The 18,211-nt window shown below is 35.8% G+C and overlaps 4 protein-coding genes across 6 annotated transcripts; 1 reads left to right on the top strand and 3 right to left on the bottom strand.

The window, feature by feature from the left end:
- Positions 1-147: 147 nt before the first annotated feature.
- LOC110698563 (probable 2-oxoglutarate-dependent dioxygenase At5g05600) lies at positions 148-3,096 on the bottom strand. Its single transcript, XM_021876009.1, has 3 exons — positions 2,483-3,096; positions 1,399-1,726; positions 148-823 (listed from the first exon to the last, which is right to left on the bottom strand). The coding sequence occupies exons 1-3, from the start codon at positions 2,923-2,925 to the stop codon at positions 563-565; spliced, it is 1,032 nt and encodes a 343-aa protein (XP_021731701.1). The 5' UTR covers positions 2,926-3,096; the 3' UTR covers positions 148-562.
- A 188-nt stretch (positions 3,097-3,284) lies between these two features.
- On the bottom strand, positions 3,285-7,105 carry LOC110698562 (protein CYPRO4-like). Its single transcript, XM_021876008.1, has 2 exons — positions 5,281-7,105; positions 3,285-3,954 (listed from the first exon to the last, which is right to left on the bottom strand). The coding sequence occupies exons 1-2, from the start codon at positions 6,934-6,936 to the stop codon at positions 3,673-3,675; spliced, it is 1,938 nt and encodes a 645-aa protein (XP_021731700.1). The 5' UTR covers positions 6,937-7,105; the 3' UTR covers positions 3,285-3,672.
- Positions 7,106-8,293: 1,188 nt separating this feature from the next.
- On the top strand, positions 8,294-12,865 carry LOC110698559. Of its 3 annotated transcripts, none has more exons than XM_021876005.1 (4): positions 8,294-8,750; positions 11,110-11,191; positions 12,387-12,630; positions 12,713-12,865. In XM_021876005.1, the coding sequence occupies exons 2-3, from the start codon at positions 11,142-11,144 to the stop codon at positions 12,613-12,615; spliced, it is 279 nt and encodes a 92-aa protein (XP_021731697.1). In that variant the 5' UTR covers positions 8,294-8,750; positions 11,110-11,141; the 3' UTR covers positions 12,616-12,630; positions 12,713-12,865. The 3 variants fall into 3 exon arrangements, with proteins under 3 accessions (XP_021731697.1, XP_021731696.1, XP_021731695.1); XM_021876004.1 differs by adding an exon at positions 10,709-10,986 and having other exon boundaries at positions 8,300-8,750; positions 12,387-12,865; XM_021876003.1 differs by having other exon boundaries at positions 8,302-8,750; positions 12,387-12,865.
- A 264-nt stretch (positions 12,866-13,129) lies between these two features.
- On the bottom strand, positions 13,130-15,119 carry LOC110698561 (protein DMR6-LIKE OXYGENASE 2-like). The gene is made up of 2 exons (XM_021876006.1): positions 14,120-15,119; positions 13,130-13,936 (listed from the first exon to the last, which is right to left on the bottom strand). Exons 1-2 carry the CDS (start codon positions 14,924-14,926, stop codon positions 13,679-13,681), a joined length of 1,065 nt encoding a protein of 354 aa, XP_021731698.1. The 5' UTR covers positions 14,927-15,119; the 3' UTR covers positions 13,130-13,678.
- Between the last annotated feature and the right edge of the window lie 3,092 nt (positions 15,120-18,211).

Raw genomic sequence — 18,211 nt, 5'->3', positions numbered from 1 at the left:
TGGACAGTATCAACAACCTCAATAATATGGCAAAAACATAATATAACGACTAAAAAGTCCTTTTCATATTCAAACAATAAATTCCAAAAATCATGCTAGTTGATGAAAGCATATGGATTGAAAAGCCAATTTCTGGACAGATTAAGATTACTGAAGAAATGTAGGCCAGCATAGATACATAAAATCAGCCAAAGACAATGGCTACAAAGTTGAGAATATGTTACTGAAAGATTATAGTACAAAAAGTCTCATAAAGATGTATATTTTAACAAGTGAGCCAAGTTAACATAGTCATAATCTGCATCTTATATATACGAAGTACGTGATAGTTGTATTCGTACATCAAAACAATGGGCAGGATTATCTTCATACTTGGCCCTTAATTCTCATCCTAATCACAAATTTACGTAAGTATATCATCTGTTATGAGAACACAAAAGGTATCAAACATCTAGTACATCATCTGTTATTGAGAAAAGCTTTATACTTCTTACTGAAATAGCAGACTTTGTGTCCTTTCACACAGACAGTAACATATTTTGTGGTTGCAACCAATCCTATATTATTCAACTATTTTGAAATGAGCGACTTGGACATTTTCAACATTGAGCTTTTTAAAGTCGCTGAGCCTTCTTGTGGTATAGAACTTCCCATAGTTGTATTCCCGGTACTTAGCAGGGTTCTGTTTGTCAATCAGCTCGTTCAAAGGCTTGACTGTAACATAGTGTGACGGGTTAAAGAAGAATGGAATTGATAATCTCCCTTTCTCAATATTCACTTTTACTCTGTGCTCCACACTCTCATACTTATCATTGCTCCAAACCTGCATAACAAGCAGTGCAACATCACCATCATGTTCTAGACAAGGGGATCCTACTTTCAAACGTACCTACGCAAGGTTGAGTAATATATCGCAACATAAATCCCGCTAACTCAGCATATTCCCAAGAAAATAGTCAATAGCTAGAAAAAAATATAATTCTATGCAAACTTCATATTATCAAAAGTTCATAACCCCTTGACTCCATTATATTATCAAAATTGGTCTTTTTAACAGAAGGTTAATTTACAATAAGGTACTTCACTGACTTACTGAGGCACCTCAAAGATACACTTTCTACAATGAATTCAAAGTACCAAAAAAACAGATGATTATCAAATTTGCATCTTTTTTCTTGTCATGGTCAATTGGTCACTATATCATGGCACATTCCTTGTAACCATGTGACTACATAGACAGGATTTAATCACCGCGGGTAAGTCATATTGTGCATATAACTAGAAATCTAGAACCGGATCAGTACTAATGGCCTCTTTTTATTATTATTATTATTTTTTTTTGTGTGTGTGTGTGGCTTGGGGGGGGGGGGGGGAGGGGTTGAAGATTAAAAAGAGTACCTGAATTACATCTCCGACATTGATTATATATGCATCAGGGGTGGGTTTCACAAGGATCCATGCTCCATCCATTTTCCGTTTAACTTCTAGTCCTCCAACATCATCTTGTGCAAGGACAGTCAAGGCACCAGAGTCCTTATGAGGACCAACTCCAAGAGCCAGGTCAGGGTAGGGGCAAGGTGGATAGTAATTAATACGAATAAAGGATGCATGATCCTCGAAAAAACCACTAAAACGATCTGCAGGGACACCTAAACTCAATGCAATAAGCTCCAACAATTTATAAGATAGCTTCACCATTTCTTTAGTGTATTCTTCACAAGCGGCCCTGGGTGAGTTATCAATCAAAAAGAGATGCACCAAAATTCAATCAAACTGACCAAGAACTTAAAAGCCACTGCAATAGAAAGAAACAAGAAACAATACAATTCTGAACTATTGGCATTTTATAATGCAGTACATGACTAGCATGAATAGAATTACAATTTGACAGCATTGTAATCCAAGTAGGAAGATCAGAATAAAAACTGATCATCCACGAGAAGAAGGGAACGTGTGACACCGATTAATATCCTGCTCAATCTCCATTCTGCAATGATTCTAACCAAATTTATCGAATTACCTCATCTATCTCCCAGATCAATCTAAGAATGTCCACCAAACAACAACAACAACAAATCCTTAGTTCCAAAATGATTTGGGGGTGCTAACATAAGTAATCAATAAGTGCTTAGCAGTCAGCATATAACAAAATATCTGAAATAACAATCCAGTTTCCTTTAAGTTCTCATCCTAATTCAAGAAAATCAACAGGTAAATAATTCATTATAATCAAAGTATCAAATACAAGTTTACTGTTCTGGCACCGCCGCTATTCCAGGAACACTTCACCAATCTCCAAGATTTGATCATGTATATGTGTGTCAACAGAACAAACACTAATTTATATTTCAAAACTCCCTATGATATACCTATAATATCGAAAAACATGCCATCCAGAATTCCAGATTGAACATATATCGAAAAAAATATTTAAATTTGTAATGACTGATAAAAAAAAATTAATTGAACATAATAAAAGTACCTGAAGTCAGGAGGATAATCAGGCCACTGATTCCTCAGTTCTCTGATCTCCTCATCTCCAATCTCATGTGAAGCAGGAATCAAAGTTGGGTCCAAAACCGTAAAATCAAATATCTCTTTCCAATCCCTAACATTCTTTGTATGCTCTGAATCATAATATCCCAAAGGGTTCTCTTCATCTCTCCTAACTTTCTTCTTCTCCTCAAGGGGTAAGCCAAAGAACTTCCTCGCCGCCAACTCCGCCTTTTCTCTCTTCTCCATAGGCACCCCATGATTAATCACTTGAAAAAATCCCCATTTTTCACATGCTTCCTTAATCTCTGCTATCACCCCATCACTTGCAGAGGATATGTCAATAACTGGGATTTCTTTGGCTTCAATGATTGAGGTGGGATTTGGCCTGAATTCAGAGGGTTGAATAAAATCTGGGTTTACATCCCCCATCACTACTGAAACCTCGGACCTTAATCTTGTCAACAACTCTGTATTTTAGGATGTTTTATAAGTACAACTTTACAAAGTATGAACTTTGGTATCTCCCCCTTTTCCCAATTATTGGGTTAAGGGGGGTTTTTCCATGTGATATAAATTTGGAATTTTCTGGGTGCAGTTCCTTGTCTTTAAATGGTAAGATGTACTTGTATTAAGCGAATTTGTCGTGTTTAGCTGCCAAGAAATAAAATTATCCTGCAAAAAAATACAGTAACTTTGGCGGCCAATATTATCCTTGTTAGTTAAATTATAGGAGAGTTTTTTTGGGAAAAATAAATGAATCAAGCAAATTTGAAAATGAGGGGAGTACAAGAAAGAAAACAGATAGCTTGTTCAATTTCATTCAACATTATATGAAATTGTTTTTAACAAAATACCAAACCACAGTTCAGGACAGCATCACTCAATTCCAAACGACTTCAGAAATTTTCAATGACTGCATTTGTCATTCAGATTTCAGAGCTGTCTTCCATATCCTAATCAAGTAATCAACACTAGTTAAGTAAAACGTTTCTAGTTAAAGCAATACAATCTATAGAATCCTCTCGAGCACACAATTTAGAAATGCACTTGAGAACACGTGCTGCAGCCCTACTTACAAACATAAACAAATAGAAAGGAAAAAAAAGTTCTACTGATGCAGCAGGCGTGCTGTTCACAATCATTAGATAACTGGCATACAATGGCAGTACTATACTGTCATTGCTTGGTTGATATGCTGAATGAGGACACTTTCATAGGGGTTGCCACCACAAGAGGAGCTTCAGGAGAGTCGCTAACAGCAAACTTCTCATGCATGAAGCGACTGTCGACTATAGACTCGTCTTTCAAAACAATCTTATAGCAGTAGCAGCTCTTCAAGCCCTGCTGATTCCGATAGCATTCGTGCGCGCTGTTCTTCACTTGCTCAAAGTTCCAAATGACACTGAATTTTCCAGCTGTAACAACTATGTGACGTTCTTGTTTACCTTCCTCAGTGACCTGCAAACACGCAAAAATTAATAAGTAAATATTTAGTGACAACCTCTGTTCCCAATTTGTCTTCTGATTCTATTAAATATCTGATGTACCTTCAATAAATGCATTACAAAAATACAAGAATTTTAAGCCGGTATAGAATCAGCAAATTACCAACACATACATCCCTAAAAAGAAACTCAGGCCAGCAAGTTATGTTTCAGTGATAAGGTTCATCGTCAATTACATAGCTTGTTGAAGCTTGACGAACGGCCCAATACAAAGCACGACAATATAAAGCATTAACCAAGTTCATAAATTACTTAAAGCAGGAATATAAAACAAGACAATAAAAATCCTTCTCCGTGTTCATCAAAAACATCTGATATAAAATTCCAAATCAGAAAGACCAACACATCACGTAAGACTCCAAGGTCCATCAACAAAGCACATAAGGGGAAGGGGGGACTACGTCTAACAGCACCATCTCAGCCAAGGCATAATATATTAGATACCATATCACAAAAATAAACAGAAAAACGGATAACAAGGTCAATAACCTATCCATTCTTTTTTAATTTAAGGCATTTACAGAGGTTTAAATTTCTGATGAATAAAAAGGCTTAACCGTGACCCAAATTAACCTAAATCAGAAAAAACAATTTAAGTAAGAAGTAGCAAGGTTGCTTTGTTTGAAAATTCAAAACTTTGACATATATACTTTCCCACTAAACCACAAAGATTCCAGGGTCCAAGCACAAGCACAGGGAGCAAAACTTCTGTACATTTAACTAAGGTTCAGGATACACAGGGGGGATTAGAGAAGTAGGTAACACCGTAATATTGAGTCCAACTCTAGCCAAAATATGTTTCATATAATATCATAAAAATATATAGAGAAATGGGAATCAGGGCCAATAACCTATTTCCACACCATCCTTCCTTTAAACCACAAGGCATCAACCCCGTCCTTTGGATAAAGGCTCTGATATTGTTGTTATTTTGGTATTCTAACAAATAATATGAGAATTGTTACATAGCTAACTAATATAAAAATGAGTTAGTTTACATAATTCCCTTTTCGAATTCACTATCCTCATATTTACTACCTTCTCTAAAGGGTTTCTCATTTAGTTTGGCATTGCCGGAAATATTGAATTTTGTAACTTAACATATGCACTATAGACAAACCATTCACACAAACAGCAAGCAAGCATAAGCTAACAGATAGCTAGAAATCAGCAAATATATCTTCCTATCCAATAAAAATTCTGAAATCATAAATGAGCAATCAGATGAGGTAACTACATAGTATAAATGCTACAAGCATACAAGTAATATCCGTCTTACCCATGAAAATTGACCGCCATGGAATTTGTTGTTTGCCCCAGCCATATGAGCATCAACCGGAGTTAACTTAAGCAGCCTAGGGGCAGAAACTCTATTACCCATACGACCACTGAACCCCGTCTTAGTCCTTCCATCTTTGTCAGAAAACAAGGTGCAAATGAGAATCAAGTATGTATCAGTGGTACCCAACACCCACTTGCCATCATAGGTAACATCCACATTGGTAATTGGCGAACCAAGGCCAGGGAATGCAGTCTTAGCCTGTCTCATGGAGGTCTTGGAATACAGTCTAATCTTCCCATCAATCGAACCAACAACAATTGAACCGTCCCCTGTCGAAGCAAAGCACTGAAAGTTGGTGCCCCTAGCGAACTGATGTCCTTGATTCCAATGCAACACAGGAGAGTTAGCAGAGGCAATGTCTTGCACATTACCACGGCGGTCACGCATATCCCATTGACACAACCTATTATCATCCAAACCCAAGAATGTAGACCCTGAGGGATCAAGCTGAGCCCCTTTGTTATCAGTAGTGATATCCCTCATCGAAATATCAGCACCATCCTTAGCAAACTTCCATTCAGTCACAATCTTTCCAGTCTCAATATCCAATTGATGCAGCCCTCCAGCATGAGGTTTGTTCTCCAACACAGGACTCATTAGCATCATATTAGTCTCCCCCCTCATCAAAATCGCCTTCTTTGGGGTCGTATAACTCGAAGAATTCACATTAGAGCTAGAACCATTACCCCTATCAAACTTAACATTAACCCCCTTCCCATGAATTCCATGCCTAAAATTCTTAACAACCTGAATACCCTCTTTCCCAACAAGAAAACTATTATCAAGAGCACCCAATGCCAAGCTCTGAATCCCGCTACTCGCCGCCTCCTCGAATTCCTCAAGCAAATCCTGCTTCGCCCTCACCGGAGTAGACTTAGGGGTACTCATTCCAGGCCCTTCATCATCAACCGCATCCCACATCGTATCGTCGGCGGCTTCAGGATTAAGCCACCCCAAGAAATCCTTCCCATAAACCTTCACCTTATTCTGCTCAGTAGGTTCAACCCCATGAACATTCTCAAACAAACAATCCTGAAATTCAGACACAAACATATCATAATAATTATTCTTCTCAAAGAATTTCAACGCCCAGACACCATTCCACACAAAATCAATCCTCAATTGATCCGGAAACATCTTCAATTGCAAATCCGTCGAAACCCTAGCCCTAATTTTCGACCCAACTCGCAATTCCCAATACAAATCCCCCTCTTCTTCTTCCTCCTCTTCCTCCTCATCTTCCCCACGAGTTTTCACAAAAGAATACGACGTCGCAGCATCAGCAGTCTTCCATTTCGAATCAGCCGTCCCACCACCGACATGCCGATAAAGCTTAACAGCGTTCTTCCTCGAAGAAGACCCAGAAACAGGAGTTGAGTATTTAAGCTTCAAAGCCTTTAATCTAGCTTCAACATCATCTAAAGAAGACGAAGAAGGAGTAGTACCAGTTTTACCGCCATGACTAAGGTTTCCTTCATCTTGGTGTTCTTCAGAAGTGTCGTAATCTTCATCTTCTTCACCTTCGGAATCACGCTCATCGTATTCGTCGGAATCTGAAAGCTCTAAACCTTCGCGACTGTTGGCTGCCCCCATTGATGAAGTTGAAGGCGGGATCGAGGAGAGAGAAAATGGAGATTTGAGATTTTCTGGGTTTTTGAAATTTGAAATGTTCGAAAAAGTTGAGGTTAAACCGTTGTCTTTGAAAAAGTATGAATTTGGCAGGAGAGACAAAATGAAAAAGGAGAAATGAGGAAATGGGTTATTTTAGGCAAGTAACAATCTATAAATAGAACTAATCCAAGCCCAATACGAGTAGCTTTATTGTAACGCTAATTCTTATTTTTATCATTTTATTATGTGATTATTAAGATTGGAAAATTGTTAATGTTAAGTATAGGATTGCTTAAGAATGAAGTAATAAATATACTTGTACATGGCTACTCTTGCTTAGACATTAAGATATGATTCTGTGTTGTAAGGTTCGTTTAATGATTGGATTAGATTAGATTGGAGAGTAAGGTGTATCATGTACTTATCTGTAAAGATACTCTTGATGTTCAATTATCTTGTTCTGATTTATTATAATTTCAACATGTTTGTGGTATTGTGAAATATTGGATGAGATGAAAGTAAACAAAGTGGAATGATATATGCGATAATGTTTACGGAGTATCATTTATTTTGAGAGATAGTAGAGTAATCATTGAGATTTGTGGATGGTGAAATATCTTAATGACATTTCATGTAATTATGAAGTGTTAAAGAAAAGTGAAAAAATGAAATTTATTGAAAGTAAAAAGCTAACTAACACCCCTAAACATTAGATAAGGGGACTAGAAGTGGAAATTTTAAATTATATAATTATTAACTAGCGAGTAGAATATAGTGTCGATTTGCAAAGAAAAATAATACTATTGTTTTATTTTATTTTATTTTATTTTTCCTATTGAAATCTTTAGGATGTACTTCGTATTTTGTTATTTGATTATGATTGATTGGTGACAAACTTTCCTTTTAACTCTATTGATGTGTTACTAAAAGTATAATTAATAGTTAACTTGATTGCCTTTTTTGTATTATTATGACGTGGCAAGGGAGGTGGCTCTTAGTAAAGGAGCATTTGGGGTTTGCTTTTGTCTCGTTAACCCCCTACTTTTAATTAATAAAAATATAGAGATATATTACACTGGATGGCGTGTGATTTTGCCATGCATTCCAAACTTAATACGGAGTACAATTTTATCTAATGCCCCAAGATGCTCATCAACAAGATCCTTATCTAAATTACTTTTGTACTAAAAATTAATTACAACAATTTGACTTTTACACAATCATCAATTACGTGAATAAACATAAAATACTCGATCATCAATTACGTGAATAAACATAAAATAAAATTTGGTTAATGAACTAAGGTCACACACTCACACATTAAAAATATTAGAACGCATGCAATCAAAGTTTACTTTTTGATGCTCATGACTAATTGTTTGCCTAACTATGTACGTAAGAGTGTACATAAATAGGATCGGACCTGAAAACCGACCCGAACCGGACCTGTAGATTCAAGTCTGGTCCCGATCCTTGAAATTTAGGGATTCTGGTTCCGGTCCGGATTCGGTCTAAAATCGGGGGTTTCAGGTCCGAACCCGAAACCCGGTAAAATTGTGTTTTAAAAACAAAAAAAAAAATTAAAAATCAAAACAAAAAAATCAGTTTTCCTTTCTAAACCATAACTCCCTCACAGCCTCACTCAGTCACGACACCCAGACCCAGTCGCGCCTCACGCACTCAATCTCTCCCCTCAGGCGACCACCAGACACCGGCCAAGCGCCCACCAGCGCGACAACCCTCCCTGCACGCTGCATCAGCCACACAGCCACCGCCGCTAGCCCCCGCTACTACCTGTAAGTATTTTTTTAAAAATGTAAATCTAATTATGTTTGGTTATAATTGTATTTGAAATATTGAATTAAGTGTGAGAATTTATATGTTTATGACCAAGAATGAGACTATAATGGCTGTTAATTTGCTCCTCACGGTATAATTTTGATTCATTTTTGGTTTTGTTGGTGTTGAATCTGTTGATGATTAGTTTGCTAATTTTGATGGGTTTGGTCTTGGATTATTGTTTGTTTGGTCTAATTGGATTGATAATTTAAGAATTGGGACTTTATAGAATTTATGTAATTTTGTGATTGATAATTTGAGATTATGTAAATTAATAAATTATGCAACAGGTCTAAAATTATCATAACAGACCAACAGGTTATTTATAAAAAAAACGAAAAAAAATATACAAAACAGGTCTATTGAGGACCAAACCCGGACCGGACCGATTGTTCAGGTCTGACCTGGAACCGGACTTGTTGAATCAGGTCCAGTCTCCGGTCCTCAGAATTCACTAATTCAGGTCCCGGTCCCAACAGGTGTGGTCCAATTTTGGACCGGTGTATATATGTACGTAGACTTCTAATATCCCACAAATCGTTGTTTGACCTCCCATAAATTTTACTTTGTGAAGATATAGAGATATTTTTCTTCTTTAGTTCGAGTTTTGATTGAAATTTAGTTTTTGAGTTCGATAAACAATGTTAGCACAATAAATATAATAAGGTGTTTCTAAAAAATAAAATATAATAAGGTGTGGCTATTGTTGTTGATTAAGATTTACAAATATTTAGGTCCCGTTTACTTGACCTCATTTTTGCTGAACTAAAATTATTTTTACTGAATTGAAATTAATTTTGCCGAGCTTTAAAAATTATTTTTACTGAACTGAACTGAAATTATTTTTGCTAAACTGAAATTATTTTTTTACTGATTTTCTGTTATATTTCTTCTTTAAAGTTACTAATTTTTATTGAAGTGAAATTATTTTTACTGAACCGAACTTATTTTTACTGAACTGAAATTATTTTTGCCGAACTGAAATTATTTTTACTGAATACTCCCATCGTCCCTTTTTGTTTGTCACTTTTGCCATTTTGGGTGCCCCTAAATGTTTGTCACATTTCATATTTTCATAATTATGAAGATACATAAAAAGACTTTTATACCCTCATTTTTTTTTTCCTTATTAAGTCCTCTTCCTTTTTACCCTAACATTTTCCATAAAAATTGTGCCAACTTTTGACTAATTTAATGTTTTACACTCTTGAATATCTCAATTTCTCTTTTCCATGTACTTTAATTACTTTTTTAATTGAAAATGTCTCTTTCCCATGCACTTTTATTATATTTTATTGGTTGGGAATTTCACTTTCCCATATACTTTTTTTTTTTTTTTTTAAAAAAAAAAGTCCTAATGGACACTAATAATTAAAGTCATACGACATCTACAATTGACAATCAACAATAATGAAAACAGATCTAACAAAATCAAACAAGAATTGATAGGGGAAGGGCTAAGAATCCAAATACATAAATATAACAATTCGGCACATTCTCTATTCATTGTCTCATACAGTTTTTTGAGCGGATCCGTCGCCGCTTCATAATTTTGTGAAAAAGAAAATTCTTGTGCTGATTTTGTAACCCAATCCGAGCAATAATCAATCGTAGTCATTGTCTTTTGAAGGAGTTCGAAAAACCTTGTCTTTCGAAGGAAATAAACCCTTTCTTTCGAGGGAGACATTTATTATAACCTAAGAAATAAGGAAAACAATTAAAATCTTAAAGGAAATAAAGATTAGGGCTTTCCATCGGTAAAATCCGATGGAAACCCATTCGAAATTAACAATGGAGGCTAGAGTTTAGGAGAGAGAAGAGAAAGAGGAGGCTAGGGTTTTGTATTAATCACTTTACCATGTACTTTTATTACTTCACATTCTCCATCTTAATTCCCATGATTTTCCTTCAAAAGTGATTAACAAAAAGGGACGAAGAGAGTATCAATTTTTAAGGTGAGGTGAACAGGACCTTACAATACTCTTCAACTCGGCTCATTCACAAATCACAACAATTGACGTAAGTTGAGTAGACCTGATCCCGATCTGAAATTAAAACCGATCTCACAAGTTGACTCTATTCTTGTACAATTGGTCACCCTCGCTCGGGTTCTCTTTTCTTTCCTGTCTTCCCTCTCACTCTCTTTCCTTTCCAAGAAAGAACCCAAACTCTGCTAATTCCGGTTCAGTTTCAGTAAGTTCTCGCCTCTTCCTTCCTCTCTCTCCTCATCTGTTAAATTCTTGTAATTCTGTTATTCATTTACAATGAGGCCATTTTACCAATTTCACTGATCAATTAATTTTTAATATTAAACAGACAATTGATATATCGGTGCAAAATAGATCAAAATGGCTGGAAAAGAAGAAGTTAAGCATCTTGAGGAATGCTCTGTTTCAAAGTTTGTCTCTTTCCTTCAATCCCCTGAATTTTCTACTTAATGTAATGTGTTGGAATTTGACATTGTTGTTTTGGGGTTTTGCTGTTTTCATTTCATGGGTTTTTTTTTTTTTTCTTCCCTTATTGATCAAATTGCTTATTTTAAAGCATTTTTCTGCTGATTGTGAGATAAGTTATTGATCATTAATTCAGTTTGTCATGCTTAATTGAGACAATTATATTATATTTCTATTTTAATCATCCAGTATCCCCCCTCCCCACAAAAAGGAAAAAAAAAATTGAAAGGAAAGAGAAGAAATTTCTGGTTTTTGATTGCATTACCTTGAATCAGCTATATACAAGTGCTACAATCTAATTATTTATGTCAGTGGTAAGTTTACCTTGAATCAGATTATATGATATTGGATGATTCACCAACCCATGTCAGAGTTTTTGACTCTTGAACTTGGGTATGGACACGCGAGTACACGATGCTTAATTTTGGTCCAAAAACATGGAAATCTGTTGTGTATAGCTGAATTATCCTCACGTATAGTGCCAAAACCCAAATATGGGTAACATAGACGGTAGTTAATGTTGTGCAACTCCTTGTGATCGATATCTCTTTTTCTTGTAGCTTCGTGGTTGCACCAACTCTATTTAAATTAATATTTCAATTTGTGGGTGATGTTAATGGGGAAATAGCTGTCTGTGCAATGTTGAGATTCTTGAGACTAGAAGTATCAAAGACACGGTTTTGAGTAAGTTACTTTTATTATACAGTGTACAGACTGCTTTCAAATTGTATAGCAGCAAAAAAGGAATATAGGATTATATATCTGTTAGGATTGTGTAAGCTACTATGCTTTACGCTATAGTACAGGAAAACAAATTACTAAGATTTGTTAAACTAATCTAAAAGTATAGCTCTGGTATAATAGAGTTACCAGATGCCAATTTGCACATTTCGTTCATGTGTTCTTGGGGGGATAATCGAGTTAAATAAAACACTATTTCCAGCTTGTAATTTCATAGGATCTTTTTGCTACTCTGAACCTCTTATATAATAGCTTTTAAGTGATCAACCTTGATTTTGGCTTTGATATTTGGAAAGACATGCCTCACATATTTAGCTGTGGTGTTTGTTGTACCTACTATTTTCATCTTGATTATGTATCAGTTGTTCAAATGCAATATTCATTATGTTTTCCTTGCAGTGCCTTAGGAACATGGGTTTTTTCCGTATTGGGTGCTTTGGTAGCGATTCCTGTTGGAATAAAGAAGAAATCTCTTGCACCACTGGTATTCTTTGGAACGACAGGCACCATGCTGGACATTATAATGGGGATTAGTGCTTGTGAAAGAGAACATGCAGAGCGTCAAATGCAACTGTTGGAAGCACAAAATTCCGCTACTGATGCGTCAGTAGAGTCATTACCAGAATAAAAGCAACATTATATGGTAACTTGCTATCTTGATCAGACCAAATTTTTTCTTGTGTCAAAGTATGATAAACATGTATCTCTTACATTGTTTCCTTTAGCACAGTGAAAATCTCAACTCCAAGATGGTGAGCCTCCTGATTATAATGTCATGTTCTTGAAAAAATATTATTGAACATCCTACTCTACCTCATGTAGGTTATGTTTATGGTCTAAAAAAATGTAGGTTATGTTTCTACCTACTTTTGCTGAAATCTGATTCTGTACTATATGATATTAGGGGATGGTAATAGTTCCTTAGAATAGTGAGCAGCAATTCAGCTAGTAGTATTGAGTATTGACAAACCTCATTATTCATGTCAAACAAGATACTTAATAGAATAGTGAGCAGCAAGTAGTATTGACAAACCTTATTATTCGTGTCAAACACGATACTTAATAGAATAGTGAGCAGCAAGTAGTATTGACAAACCTTATTATTCGTGTCAAACACGATACTTAATAGAATAGTGAGCAGCAAGCAGTATTGACAAAACCTCATTATTCATGTCAAACGCAATACTTAATATAATTGCTTAATTATGAAATTTATTCAAGAACGTGACAGCTAATTTTGGACGGAGGTATTAGTAGTTTAGTTGAAAGTTGAGGACTTTTGTTCTGAAACTTCTAATTTATACCCTCCAAATGTAATGATTCACCACTAAAACAGGAAGAGTCACTTTGTCTTGCAATATTCTTGTAAGATCATCTTTCATCAGACTTTGTCTTTGATATGATAGGTACATTTGTCCATGACCCAAAGCTAGAGTAGAGAGGTAAGTAAAGAGATAGTTAAAAGGGTCACTTGACCCTAACATATAGATAGAATACATATTCTAAAGTATAACTCAAAATGATTCTTGAACACTTTATTAGCTCTTAGCTGACTACATTATGCTCTAATACAGCATTAGATATCTCGAAGGCTAGAGGATAATTCTACCTGATTTTACAGATATTTTTGGTATGATTTACTGTAAACTGTAATTCTGCTTCCATCCAGGTTTAACTATCACTGTTAGACCTTAGACTATTTTGAAGTGAGCGACCTGGATGTTCTCAACTGGTAGCTTCTTGAAATTATTTTTCCTTTTGGTTGCAAAATAAACTCCCCAATTATATTCATTATACTTGGGGGGGTTTTCGTCGTCAATTGTCTCTTCCAAAGGCTTGACCATGATGTAATGTGCTGGGTAGAAGAAGAATGGAATAGATAGCCTCTCCTTCTCTGAGTTTACCATCACCCTATGCTCCACACTCTCATATTTATCATTGCTCCAAACCTGCAAAACACACACACACACACACACACACACACACACAATTAAGAAAAACAGTGCTCAAATTAGCCTTTATATACTATGTTAAAAGTGTTTGTCACCAACTTCTGAATTTTAGTTGTACATGTAGAGAACCCCAAGTTTATATTACAGCCTCATATATCCCGAAAGTGGGGTAATGCTTACCTGGACAATGTCACCCACATTAACGATAAAAGCACCAGGGTTGGGTCTAACACTGACCCATTCACCATCTGATTTCCGTCGGACTTGTAAACCACCAACGTCATCTTGTGCCAGAATTGTCAAGGCGCCTGCATCTTTATGTCGATTAAGGCCAAGAACCAGTTGAGGAGAAGGGCAGGACGGGTAGTAATTAAGTCGCACGATGCTTGCATGATCCTTGAAATAGCCGTTCAGCCTATCTGCTGCAAGGCCTAAGCTTAAGGCTATCAGCTCCAGCAGCTTAAACGCGAGTTTTTCCAATTCCCTTGCATACTCTTGGGCATCCTCCTTGAACTCAGGAGGAGATTGTGGCCAGCAGTTAATGAGCTGCTTGGGTTTAAGATCATCAGGATCAACTGGAATATAGGAGTGGTCTTTAGCAGTAAAATCGAAGACATGTTTCCAGTCTTTAACATTTCTGGTATGCTCGGAATCATAGTATCCGATTGGGTTGGCCTCACCTCGACCCACCTTCCTCTTTTCCTCTTGAGGTAAGGCGAAGAATTTCCTACCTGTGACCTCAAGTCTCTCAAGCTTCTCTTGTGGCACACCATGGTTGATCACTTGGAAGAATCCCCATTTCTCACAGGCATTGCCTATCTCAGCTATAAGAACTCCAATGTTGTTAATATCACCACGTTCATTTTCGTAGTGATTGGTTGAGGTAATGGAAGAAAGATCAATGATTGGGATTCCTTCAGCTTCAATTGTAAAGGGTTTAGGCCTATGTTCAATGGGTTGAATGAATGCAGGATCAATTTCTGACATTGTAAGGGATGAGCTGAATAAAATTGAGGGTTGAGTATGAAATTGTTGGTTAATGCTTTATAGAGTTTATACTGTTAGATGTTCTCTATTTAGATAATTGCTATGGTAATTTGGCTACAACGTTGGTCAAGTCACATGGTATTTATGCTTAATATGTGTAAAGCGAAAGCTGAAAGTTTATGTTTTTTTGAAAATGCTATCGATTTTAGACTAGCACGTAAGCGAATAGAAATGATATACGTAGCGTAGTAAAAGAATTTTACTCCGTAATATTTTGGAAAATAGATACTTCTACTAAACATATATGGAAGGTTGTCAAAATTAAGTTTAAGGAATGTACCGTATTTCTCTAGTATGCTAATCTACTATATCGAGGATGTTTAGGTTTATCGATATTTTGGTAAATAAATTAATTTTATCTAGTTAACATCCATTGTGGGGCCCACGGGTCCTGTTTTTATTGAAAAAGTTATTAATTGAATTCAACTTTTCCTTAAAAAAAATAAATAAATAACAAAAAATAACTCAACTTTTTTCTTACTAAACTCAACTTATTTTTGAATAAAGAACTAAGATTATATTTACTGTTATAAATTACATGAAATTAAAGGAAGAATAAAAGAAAGATGTAAAGAGTAATCTTTATTGTCCATATATCATCTTCATTAGGCCATACCCATACATATATACATGTGAGTAGTAAGTAGTAACCTCTCAAAGAGAATGTAAAGTCATCATTATGCGAAGGATTAAAGAAGTAAAGACAAAAGGGGGTTACAAAAAAAGTAAAGGCCTAAGGGGGTTACAAAGGAAACTAATAAAACTAGGGGGTTACAAAGACATAATACATACATAACTCTATTTCATAACATTTACTAAACTTAACTATTAGTAATTTTTACTGAATACTAGTATGGACATTTTTACATAAAGAGGATAAGTCCTTATTTTACAGGTTGTTTTTACTCTGTAATTATTATTCGAGAAAAACTACTTTTAGATGTATAAATTTATGATGTAATAGCATAACCGGGCTCCACTTTTCATGAATCATTCATGGAATAAACTATTCCGGTTTTGTTCATGGCATGAAGCTATGATTCATGAACTTAAATAGTAAAAAAGCACTTCTATATAAATAAAGTTATATAATCGAACATATTATGTTAGTATGCTGTATGCATTGATGCTTTCAATTTGCAATACAAAGATTAGTTCTCCGGCTGCTGTATGTTGTGGTACAAAATGATGATAGATTCCTAGGAGTGGTCACATTCACTCACTATGGCATATTTTGGCGATATTTAATTCTTGACCAAATAAAGGGTATTCGAAAGAGAAATTTAAATTCTCTTAGAGTCATGAGTAAACTCTTGAATCCACTCATTGTGATGAGTTTATATTATCCTCGTGATACACAAATTTTATATATGGCCGGGGTTATTCCGTCAAGGATTATCTGATCAGTGTTTTGATATGTGTTAGCTTGTCGCATGGTGTGATTGGCCACACCAAAAAAACATTGCTCGTGATATGATTGATCTTGAAAATCAGCAAAATTTTGCCGATATCAACCACTACAAGCTTCCAAAATATCACCATGAGTACAAGCTCCTTTTTTTTTTTTTGACACCGCACAAGCTCCTATGTTATGTAAAATGCAATACAAAGTTCAAATTATCCCATGGAATAAATTTATGTTATATCTTATGGTATAAATTTACATATATCACATGTAAGAAAGAATAATCATGCAATTTGGATGGAAAATTCCTTTAATCTATTCAATTGATTCATAACTTAATCTAATATAGCTGTAATTTTAACCATTTGTTGAACTCATGAATTTAGGGTATATGTTCCTCGATAATATGATTGCTTATCTTGTAGTGAGAGAGAGATTCGAATGATTGTCTCGCTATCTATCTGTACATCCTTAATTTGGAAGTTTGTTTAACATCTTGAATTCTCTCTTTCAAACACCATGCATTATCTCTTGTGCTTATGTACATGTTCTTTGACCTAGTTGATGTTGATATTTTCTTACCAAGTACGGTGATGTATTAAAGATACATTTGTCTTATCGCATTCAAGAAAAATCAAGTGGTCTCGGATGGAAAAATCTTCCTAAGGTGTAGTACTTTGTAACAAAGAGCACGCCTTTAATGATACGATCGCACACTAACTTATTGTAGGACATTAGTTGTCGTTAGCTCTTGAAAATATTAAATTAGAAAGTTAACCTGATTTCAGACTAGTTATTGCACTGGCGGAGCCAGGATTTTCAAATTGGGGGGACAAATTATGGATATAATATAAAAGCGAAGACAGTTGCATTATAATGTATTTAATCCTGATATACCAAAGCACCAACAAGAATAGAAGTATAAGCAATCACATGATAATGCACTAACAGGATTATAAGCAAAGGATATCACAAAATCTAAAGTGTTGCACATAATGACACTTAATCAACAAAAACATAATAAAAGCAGAACCAAATATACTTGCCTAATGGAAGTCCATTTAATATGGGCAGCTCCCAAAGATTGTGTTTGTACATAAAAATGGCTAAATGTTGCTCCTTCACCGATGATCACCTCAAGAACATAATTAGTCCAATAACACTTGTTACCATCTCCACCTAAAAACACCTCAACTATACCCACCTCTCCTCCCTTCTATCAACACCAATACTCTCGGGTTCGAAACCGGCAACATATTCGACTCGGCATCACTCCCTTTCAGTGAGAAAGACCTCAAATTTAAAGGGGCATCAACTCGGCACCCTTCAGGCACATAAATAAAGATCAAATCAGGAGCACCAACCCCATTTAAAGACCAAAACAAATCCCCTTCAATATTTGACACAAATTCCGATACCCTTTTCAGAATATATAGCCTCAGAAAATAAGTAAAGTATGGGGAGAAAGAAAGGGTTATTGGGTTAACAATTAAAATTGCAAATTGGGGATTTCAAATTTTCAATTAGAAGAACAAATTAATATATTTAAGAGTTAAGACATACCTTTAGATGCAGCGAAGACCAGAAGATGACCGAGGCGGCGACTGGCGACTGACGGACGACCGACGACGATGAGGGGTTTGGCAGGCAGCGACCGAGCGACAGACAGGACTTTGGTTTTTTAATTTTGGTGACTGTCGAACGGAATTGAAGGCTGTCCGTTGTGCGCTGTCGTCTGTCGAACCTCGTCATTGGCCTCACTGCTGCGAACTGCCGGAGAACGGTGGACAGCGTCAGGCGACTCTGGCGAGGTGAGGGCG

Source organism: Chenopodium quinoa, unplaced genomic scaffold (genome assembly GCF_001683475.1).
Source record: "Chenopodium quinoa cultivar QQ74 unplaced genomic scaffold, ASM168347v1, whole genome shotgun sequence".
Taxonomy (NCBI): Eukaryota; Viridiplantae; Streptophyta; class Magnoliopsida; order Caryophyllales; family Amaranthaceae; genus Chenopodium; species Chenopodium quinoa.
Note: the sequence above shows the minus strand (reverse complement) of the source record. Positions and strands in the feature narration are given on the sequence as shown.

Bases quoted from the DNA above. Each gene is read 5' to 3' on its own strand.
- LOC110698563 (XM_021876009.1), bottom strand. From the start codon at position 2,925: ATGGGGGATGTAAACCCAGATTTTATTCAACCCTCTGAATTCAGGCCA. The intron at 1,727-2,482 runs GTACTTTTATTA...TAACTCACCCAG, and splicing joins GATTATCCTCCTGACTTCAG to GGCCGCTTGTGAAGAATACA. The intron at 824-1,398 runs GTACTCTTTTTA...CTTGTTATGCAG, and splicing joins ATGTCGGAGATGTAATTCAG to GTTTGGAGCAATGATAAGTA.
- LOC110698562 (XM_021876008.1), bottom strand. From the start codon at position 6,936: ATGGGGGCAGCCAACAGTCGCGAAGGTTTAGAGCTTTCAGATTCCGAC. The intron at 3,955-5,280 runs GTAAGACGGATA...GCGTGTTTGCAG, and splicing joins ATGGCGGTCAATTTTCATGG to GTCACTGAGGAAGGTAAACA.
- LOC110698559 (XM_021876005.1), top strand. From the start codon at position 11,142: ATGGCTGGAAAAGAAGAAGTTAAGCATCTTGAGGAATGCTCTGTTTCA. The intron at 11,192-12,386 runs GTTTGTCTCTTT...TTTTCCTTGCAG, and splicing joins GAGGAATGCTCTGTTTCAAA to TGCCTTAGGAACATGGGTTT.
- LOC110698561 (XM_021876006.1), bottom strand. From the start codon at position 14,926: ATGTCAGAAATTGATCCTGCATTCATTCAACCCATTGAACATAGGCCT. The intron at 13,937-14,119 runs GTAAGCATTACC...TGTGTTTTGCAG, and splicing joins ATGTGGGTGACATTGTCCAG to GTTTGGAGCAATGATAAATA.